The following is a 9,521-nucleotide window of genomic DNA, read 5'->3' as shown; positions in this document are numbered from 1 at the left end:
AGTTGAGTGAAGCCAACGGCCCGATTCGATGAACCGCATTTTTTTTTAGGGCAATTCAAGATATGAATATAAAGGTGTTTATTTATCATCGACAATTGATACAAGGGCAGTTCGATAAATTTAATTTGGAGTTGGTGATTCTACGAAATGGTTTGGAGTGATAGCAAGAGTCATTGGCAAAAGCATTTATGCTGTAAGCGCTACATGGGCTGTATATTACGTAGTAAGGAAAACTTGAGGCTGAATCAATAACATCACCGAATTCGCACAAAAGATAAAGTTGTACATATAGAAGAAGCGCAAAACCGAGACCAGAAATCCAACCAACCTATCGAAATATTTTATAAACACACAATAGAATTCAAAGCACTGAAATACTCACAAATAGATAGAAGAAGAGCGACATTGAGGCGGAAAGGGTGGTCATAAATGGTTAACTATCATTCAATTGAAGTAGGAATTTCCAATAGTATAAGTTAGCTAAATTCAATGCGTAGCTATAGAAATGGCAATCGATGTACCCATTTGCATTTGATTCCGGTTCTGAGTTTTGAATGAATTCTGAGAGTTCGCCAATTGATTGGCAAACAACGACCGTACTCATTCCAATCGTTTCTTTCAACAAGCATGTAATAATTTCGATGCCTATATTTCCCGTTGATGCCCACCAAAACGATGAACAATTGATTCAGAATATTCAAAACTAGGCCATGCGTTGATTTAAGAATGGTGAAGGGCAAAAGTAAAAAGGTACCGGGAACTGTAAATCATTGTTTGTCAACAAGTAGTCGAAAATCGGAAAACTCAAATAGATCGCCATAAAAACGCAATCCACTGCGATTGACATTCAAGAGTAAGATTTCAATTCCATCATTATATTTTATAATAAATAATTTAATACTGTTTTTCTGCAATCCATCTTTTGGTGGCATTCTGTGCAAATGCTCGGCTAGCATGGGAAAAACAAAATGTACTGCAAGAATCCATACAATATTAAACCCTATAGTCAAAGCGCATTTAATGTAATCTCACATTAGATTCTGACTACTTCGCAAGGAAAGAACATTTAAATTGATACAACCAAATTGTTTGCTGTCAAACTTTGTCTCGCTCACACCAATTGTCTCACTGACTCGTCCGTGTACGAACTGCTGTTAGCGTAAAAGAGATGTTGTTCGCAGTAAACTCAGTTTAGATGTTCTTTCAAATAAAATGTCATGCAATTTATTACCTTCATCCTCCAATCGTTTGAAGAAAAACTTGTGCGGATTCACGAAATATGTTATTTTTATCATGCTGTTAATGTTCGATTGCAATGCTGTGTCAGTCTGTCTACAAAAAATGAAAAAAAAAATCAAATTTCACAATATAATTATAATTGTTGGACTTTTGAACATATTTTTTTTGAGTGGTGCACCACATTGATAAGAAACACCCAAATAACTATACCAAGTGGCTGGTGATTTGGAAAACTGTCAAAACAAGACGCAATCGCGTTTAATCTAAAACTGTTTTGAAGAACAAATGAAATCGAAACAAGCTAATAATTTTGGGGAAACAAAATCGGCACAGAGAAATGAACCAGAAATAGAAACAGTATTTTAATTTACTTTCCGAAAAATAATTTCACAATAAATATGATCTGTGTAGAAGGCCGTTCACTTTGACATCTGGTATTACAGTGAAGAATTTGGCTGCAATTGACATAAGGCAACTAACACAAACACACACATCTTTTTTATTTCGCATATATTCATCACTCTAACTAATAACCTAGGGGAATTTAACTCTTACGAGTTCAGCATGTTTTTTGCCAGTTTGCTTGATTCTCGGGAGTTCGACGCGTTCCTTGTACGTACTGACGCGCACGGTCACAAGTTTACACAAGTTTGTTTATGGTTTTGCGCGTTTTTCAAGTTGTTATTTGACAATTAAAACGCGTTTCAAGATAAAAATCGGTTGTTTACGTGTATAAAGATTTTTCACATCCTTTCCAAAAGTTCAAAGATTTATATAATTATAAAATGGACAAAGGAAATATTTTTAAAGAGCTGGAGAAAGTGTTGAAGAAAAAGTTAATCCAGATATAATAAATGGAACGACTGATGTGTGCGCGTCGTCCAGCTACAAGTTTGCACACGAACTCGCGCGCGTTCGCGCATGTTGTTTTAATACGGAACTTGTCAACTGAGTGGAATCATGCAAGTTCTCTGGTGAATGTAACAATTTCGTGCGCGTTTATATCATTTTTTTACAAGTTTTCACGTAGTTAAATCCCCCTAGCTAATAACTAACGCAACGTTGAATGTGCCTTTCAAATTTCAGTCTTCGCACGGCAATTTTCAATAATTGAGCTATTTATTTATTACTTTTTCGAAAACTTTGTTTTCCAAAATTTCATGACATCTCCTCTTTTGGACAACTATAACGTCGCGTCAAACTTCAAAAAGCACATATCTGTACACTAGGCCATGTAGATGGGATCAAATCCTATCGATCAAGACCTATTTGCCTCCGGTACGATTGTCGTTCTCACACTTAAAGTTCTCTATCATTTTTTTGTGTATTAATTGCTATTGTATTTAAAGAGGCGCTAGCCAACTGTGTGTGTTCTGTGTGCAGCACAAAATGCGATTAAAATATTCGTCGTTGTTTGAATTTTCCACTAAACACAACAATAGCGAAACCAAAATTGCTAATTAGAAAAAAACCCCTCGTTTCTTTTTTCAACTAATTACAAACGACGACAGATGAAGAAAAAAATTGAAACACACATGAATAATTTTTGATGGAGACCGTCGATAGCCGTTCGATGGAGAGAAGACAGAACGAACGAATGAAAAAAAAAATGTCTATTTGACTAAGAATTAATGAACGATGTTGATGTGAATGTGTGTATAAAGAAAAATCATGCCAAAAAAATGTGTGCGTGATATACGAACGAACGACCAAATAACACACAATGCTTTGAGACGTTTTTCCTCTCTGTTTTTTGTTCTTGTGGCTCTTCACCTCACTCTCTCATACACACACTCTCTCTCTCTCTCTCTCTCTCTCTCTCTCTCTTTCGTCTAGGAGTAGCCGCACACAATTTCAGTTTCATACACACGCACCGCACATAGAGACACCATTGCTTAGATTTTTTCTGCTTTTGAATTTCAAACACTACACTACATGAAGCGATCTCTTTTTTACTCGGTTAAAATCGAATCAAGTGCGCTCTATGTGGTCGAAAGAGAAACAGCAGCGCGCGCGACACATTGTTGACGGTTCGTTAAATGCATGGACGACACATCCCATGTGGGGCCGCCACGTCTTTCTAAATGAACTGTTTGTACAGAAACGATGATAAGAAGTTATTGGGTAGATCGGCAACGGGAAAAAAAATACAATAAACAGAAAAAAGCGAAGATTTCGTTTAAAAAAAAAACGCATAATGGAAGATATGTTAACTGAACGCTTGAACACTGAACTGAGTAACAAAGAGGATCCAAGTCAATTTATGGACCGTGCCAAGAGATTCAATAAATTAATCGGAGACGCTATTCACAATATTGTTACAAAACAGAAAGAAAAGATATGGTTTTTATTTCACTTTCTACAACTCTCATAAATCATCTTTTTATTTAGTTCTCAATAAATATGCCGTCTGCTCAACAAACACACAACAAATCAAAGTCCCCGGCTGCTTCCCAAAATCAGGAATCGTTTGCATATAATCTCATGAAAAAGTAGCCGTCGGAGTGCACGTTCTGTTCACGTTACGTTAAGGCATACACATACAACTGCGTTAACGTAAAAGGAGTACAGCGATATATTGTATCACAGCACACGATATATTGCTGTACTCCTTTTACGTTAGCGAAGTTGTATGTGTACGACTTAACGTAACGCGCACTCCGAGACTACGATCGACTCACATCGATGTATTGGTGAGTTACAACGAGTGTTGTGTATCACAGCACACAATATATCGCTGTTCTCCTTTCACGTTAACGCAGTTGTATGTGTACGCCTTATCGTAACGTGAACAGAACGTGCACTCCGACAGCTACTTTTCTATGAGATCATGTAATTTTATATAGAATTTCTTATTGTAAATTGAGACGCGTCAAACGATATTTTTTCCATTCATTTTTGAATTTAGCACCCGCTAAATTCGCTATCTACGCAACAAAACCATAGCTATGATCATCAAACGTTTGCATACAATCAGGTAATTTATTTTTCTTCATTAGAACTAAGCATTTTTTTCATTAATTTTCCATTTAGTGTCCGACATATCCACTTTTACAAAATACCGGATTCAATCAGCAATTTTTAGGACACCAGGTAACAACTGAAAATTCATTTATTTTTTTCGTTCACTTTATTTTTGGCTTTCATGACTAAATTTCTTCTTTTTTTTCGTTGAAAAGTCACCATTTGATGCAATTCCTGAAATCCACCATACAAATGCTGCGGTTGTAAATACGCAACAAAATCCACAATCTGCGACCAGTCATGAAAATCCTTATCAATCTTATTATCACCCACAATAACATCAGATATATAACATGAAAAATGTCATTTCGTAAAATGTTTGGCCCATTTCATGTTAAAAGATAAAATAAAATAAGATGGACAATATCATTAAGAAATAGTTGTTACATTTAGAAAGTGAAATGAAATATATATAAAGTAAATCGTTTGACTGTTAAAACAGCTAAAATATTACTATTTTATTTTTTGCTCGCATACCCAAGCAAAAATCCACACTGAATTGACGTTGCGTTAACGCATATCTGACACTGTTCCCACACGGTTTTGAACCTCAAACCGTGTGGCTATAGTATAATGAAGCGTGAAGCCGTTTGACAGCATTTTTGATTTCGAATAACCGTGTGGATGCAGTGTTTATTCGCCATGATGAAGCAGAGACATAAGTATTGTGTGTATGCGTGAAAAGAGTTTTTTTTTTTCAGTGTTCAGCGCCGTGTACATATATTCAATGAGCGGCGCCGTGTGCATGTGTTGTTTGTCAATGATTTGTGACTGTGACGTTGTGAAGCAACGTTTGACGTATGATACAAAAACGTTTCTCTTGCAGCGACCCACACATTTATTTCAGTTTCCTTTGTTAATAACAGTTTCTTTTGTTATTTTACCTATAATAATTAAGAAATACGGCAGAAAAAAAAATGGAAAGTGAACTACAATTGGATGATGTCGAGTTGGCGACATTTTTTAGAAAGAAATAGTAGCAGTGAGAGTGAGTGTGAGACTGACCTAATTGATACCGTGCCACACAAAAAACTGGAGAACAATATATTAGTCGAAAGATTTTCAAATGTTCTTCACTTGCAAATAAATAATAAACTTTCAAATCGAACGACATCAAAGGTATTCAAATTATTAAATACTTCATTCCCCGAAGCAGCAGTTGAATTTCCTGAGTCGAGGAAAACAATTAATAAATTTTTAAACACTGATTTAAACTACGCTATATATTTGAATTGTGATAATTGTGATGAAATGGTAGAAGATAAAAAAAAAGTGCCCTCAGTTCAATTCCATTGAAACAACAAATACTACAAATTTTGCATAGACATTTTCATACCATAATTTCATATTTGGATCGTCAACACAAAAACGGAATCATTGCCGACGTCGACGATGGAATTTTGCTCAAAAACATTATTCGAAAAAATCCACATGTGCGAGTGTTATCGTTTACTATGAACACAGATGGTGGAAGAATATTAAATTCTTCGAAGTATTCACTATGGCCCGTGCAACTTTATTTAAATTTCCTTCCGCCACCCATCAGATATAAATCGGAAAATATCATTATCAGCACACTTTATTATGGAGAGAAAAAAAACCAGATATGACGAATCTGATGTTTTTTTGGCAGTAGAATTTGATAAATTCGTGAAAGAGCCTATCACTGTTTATAAGTAATGGTCCCATATGAAAATTTCAAAAATAGATGATTTGCGGAAAAAATTGAGAAAAAAAAGATGATACATGAATCAAAAAAGATGACAGTAATCTTTTTCATTTTTTTCTTCAAAAACTATTATATTTTTGATTTCGAAAGGGTACATATTGTTTCTTGTGTATTTTTATAAATAGACTATATATTATATTGTATATTAAATTGTAGGACGGTATCATTGCATAAATATTGAAAGAGCAAAATTCCAAACGTGATATATTTAAGAAAAATGTGGTGCTATGTATGTGAATCTGGATAAAATTGCATGGTCCCGTGTTTCTTCAGGCTGCGGCGTGTGCTTTGTTTGAATGGCTTTCTTTGGCAGACTCGTATTTTCCGTGGGAACTTATCTATCAATGAAGAAAAAAATAATGCATTGAAAAATAAATCTATCATTCTATCAAAAATGATTTGAAATGTCTTCATACCTTTTGAAGATAGTCCGGTTGGCTTGCAATGAATTCATGGAATTGGATGCAGTCGAATGATAAATTGTTCTTGATGATCAAATAAGACTTCAATGTTCCGAACGATAAGCGGCTTTTCTTGTCGTTCCAATAATGCTTCATATGTGAAAAAATCCGCTCACAATCACAATTTGCGCCTGAAAAATATTAAACAAGACATAAATAATATCGGTTCAAAACATCCATCAACAAAAATTTTAAATAAAACTATTACCCGGCATCATTAGCGCGTATTCAACGAGTTTTGAGAAGACTTTATACGACGCTGATTTTTTTTTCAAATTAGAGAAAACTTCCAACCATCGATCCTCTATCGATGCATGTTTTTCATTCCAAATTTCAAAAATCGTCTTTCGATCTACCACAGGAACACTTTTCAAGTACGTTTTGACATTCACAAATTCATTGAACACAGTATTATACTCCTCTTGTTTTATTAATTTTTTGGCAAGAAGCATGTCTGCAGTGTTCTTCACAGGCGATTCAAGAGTGGACCAAAGGGGCATTTCCCTTAATTCAATCCAACTGTATGTGTCGACCAACGGTTTCAAGTGCACTCCCCACGTTTCCAGATAAGTCACCGAGATGTCTGAAAATTTAAATCAAAATGTTATATTCTTATATAAATGCACTTGTGCATTTTTAAATAATTACTTTGGAATTTTCGGACAATTTCGTCAATATATTCTACATCAACAAAAACTTCCTCGTGAATGCTTCGTTTATTGGCCTTCTTCAAAATGGTGTCAGTGAATGGCAGCGAATCAATAATGGTCGTCAGTTCTTGTTGAAATTGCAATGACGTAAAGTTTTCGTCCATTCGTTCACGAATTGATGTACAAAACGAGAAAATTGTTCGGGCTGCTTCGTATCCTGATACGTGTGAGCCTTCGAGTGACCGGATCACAGCTTCAAAGTATTCGCATTGATCTCGTACAAATACTAATAGGAGTTTTGATAGGTGGTGGTCAAAAAATCGGCCCAGTGCAACGGGTGTTTCTTTCTCGGTATCAAAAAAGGTTTTAAGAGCATCAAAGTTTTTGATGATTCGATCAATACAACCATGGAATCCAATAAACCGAGTGTTAGCGTAACCAAGCAACTTCATGTATTCGTCGGTATTGATTAAATGTTGTAAACGCGCGTTCCGTGTGCAACTAGTCTTGAAATAGTTGTAAATATTCACAACAGTTGCCTCAATATCAAAAAAGGGTTGAAATTGGTCACACGCTTTCTCAATAGCTTTGTGCACCAAGTGGGCCGCACAACCTATACCAACTAATTCATTATTGAATTCCTTTTGGAGGCGACTGAACATGTTCTTATCACCTCCTCGAGTCAAACCTCCGAAATTTTCCTTTGCATTGTCGCCTGAAATCGCCTTTAATTTCGCACGAAGATCGTATTTTTCCCATACAAATTTCAGTTTTGTGAACAATGTCTCACCGGTTTCATCGTCTAATTGGAATGCATCAATCAGTTTGGTATGCGTTCCCGTTTCATGTGAAAAGTATCGAACCAAAACTGGCAAAACTTTGAAATTTCCTTTGCTACTTGAATCCAAGCAAAACGTAAGAAAATTTACATCACGAATTTCTTTCAACAACATATCTATTGCCATTGGTGCCAAAACGCCTGGAAATTCAGAAGGATTAAAAAACTGAATCCATTTTGAATAAAATTGTCTGAATATAGAGCGTACCAGTTGCAATTGCTTCAGCTTTGGTTTCACTACATCTGAAATCAGGGTTTTTACCAAATACTTCACGAATGAGTTGAGATGTGCACGTAGCTGATCGAAAAGAATGGCCTTCTTTGATGAGATGATAAACAAATGTAGCTTCAGCTGCTGCGGTTTTTTTATCCGATGTCGCTATAATGAATAAATTCCGAGATATAATAAGTGCATGATTAAGTAAAAAAATAACATATAACAAACAAATTTACTCTGGAATAAGCGATTGATTGCCACTGTTTTTGACGCGGCATTTTCATACATTTGATGTACATTCGTTCCCATGTGTTGCTTTACATCAGCGATTCCTTTGTTCACGATCGAAAAATCTCTTTTGCATAATTTGCAATATGCATTTTCTCGACCCAATTTGGATTCCGCCAACCAAGACTTGTATTGTGGTATCCACTCTTTATTAAAATAGCACTTGCCCATCTAAAATAGTTTTAAATATCTTGATGCAATATGCATAATACAATTCTGGTTGCAAATTTACTTACTTTGAAGCCAAAATGTACACTTCACTATTCACTGATTCTGAATTATATTATTTCTATTTGAAATCTTTGATATTTTTTGCAAAAAATTACGTGGTGATTGAATTATTTTAAATAATATTCACTAAATTGGAACAAAGAACAAAGAAATTGCTAGTCAGCAATCGAGTCAACATGTAAAATCGTGATAATGTTTACATTTTGAATGTTGAATTTCACCATTCGTTGTAACTCAACGAAACGTCAAATGTAATTTGACATCACGCACATGACAGCTGTATGTATTCAGTATTTGGTCATTGTACGAAATTCAAATCGTATTATGAACTTCAGCATTTGTCTTTAGATCACCGAACAATTATTAAATTTGAAAGTTTTTTGTAGTTTTAATTATTTATTTCAAAATTTTCGAAAAAGATGACAAAAGATGACTTCCTGTGAAAAAAAGATCATCTACGATCATCTAAATATATGAAAAAATGCCTCTCAAAAAGATGATAGTCATCTACGATAGATGCCATATGGGACCATTATTTATAAGGAAAGTATTTTTTTTTTTAATTTCCTCCCCGTTAGTATGTCGTTAGCTGTCTTCGATTTGCAAGCCCGAAAAGATATCCAGGCAATGAAAGGGCCGATGGGAAATTATGGTTGCCCAGTGTGTTATCACCCAGGAGTCCCTGTAAAAAACTTATCGAAGAAAACTTCAATCCGTTATTTAACATCTGAATTCAACTGTCGATCACACATTGAAACCGTAAACTTTTCACAAAAAATTTCAAACGGTGAATGTCAAGGTAGTGACGAAAGAGATTCAATTTATGGTGTGAAGGGATATAGCG

The 9,521-nt window shown here is 35.1% G+C and overlaps 1 protein-coding gene and 1 long non-coding RNA gene across 2 annotated transcripts; one reads left to right on the top strand and one right to left on the bottom strand.

Annotated features, from left to right (window-relative positions):
- Positions 1 to 4,105: 4,105 nt before the first annotated feature.
- Positions 4,106 to 4,617, top strand: LOC129579654 (uncharacterized). The gene is made up of 3 exons (XR_008689267.1): positions 4,106 to 4,216; positions 4,273 to 4,332; positions 4,419 to 4,617. It is a non-coding gene; the product is annotated as an uncharacterized LOC129579654 (long non-coding RNA).
- Positions 4,618 to 6,043: 1,426 nt separating this feature from the next.
- Positions 6,044 to 9,201, bottom strand: LOC129579652 (uncharacterized). The gene is made up of 7 exons (XM_055469822.1): positions 8,683 to 9,201; positions 8,395 to 8,617; positions 8,150 to 8,320; positions 7,102 to 8,082; positions 6,662 to 7,036; positions 6,409 to 6,584; positions 6,044 to 6,330 (listed from the first exon to the last, which is right to left on the bottom strand). The coding sequence occupies exons 2-7, from the start codon at positions 8,615 to 8,617 to the stop codon at positions 6,262 to 6,264; spliced, it is 1,995 nt and encodes a 664-aa protein (XP_055325797.1). The 5' UTR covers positions 8,683 to 9,201; the 3' UTR covers positions 6,044 to 6,261.
- Between the last annotated feature and the right edge of the window lie 320 nt (positions 9,202 to 9,521).

The sequence above is a fragment of the Sitodiplosis mosellana genome, unplaced genomic scaffold (assembly GCF_009176505.1).
Source record: "Sitodiplosis mosellana isolate CC-2019 unplaced genomic scaffold, AAFC_SMos_1.0 Smas_scaffold_6362, whole genome shotgun sequence".
In the NCBI taxonomy this organism is placed as follows: domain Eukaryota; kingdom Metazoa; phylum Arthropoda; class Insecta; order Diptera; family Cecidomyiidae; genus Sitodiplosis; species Sitodiplosis mosellana.
Note: the sequence above shows the minus strand (reverse complement) of the source record. Positions and strands in the feature narration are given on the sequence as shown.

Excerpts from the sequence above, each read along its gene's own strand:
- LOC129579652 (XM_055469822.1), bottom strand. The coding sequence starts at position 8,617 with ATGGGCAAGTGCTATTTTAATAAAGAGTGGATACCACAATACAAGTCT. Across the intron at positions 7,037-7,101 it reads AATTGTCCGAAAATTCCAAA|ACATCTCGGTGACTTATCTG; the intron begins GTAATTATTTAA and ends TTAAATTTTCAG. Across the intron at positions 6,585-6,661 it reads ATACGCGCTAATGATGCCGG|GCGCAAATTGTGATTGTGAG; the intron begins GTAATAGTTTTA and ends AATATTTTTCAG.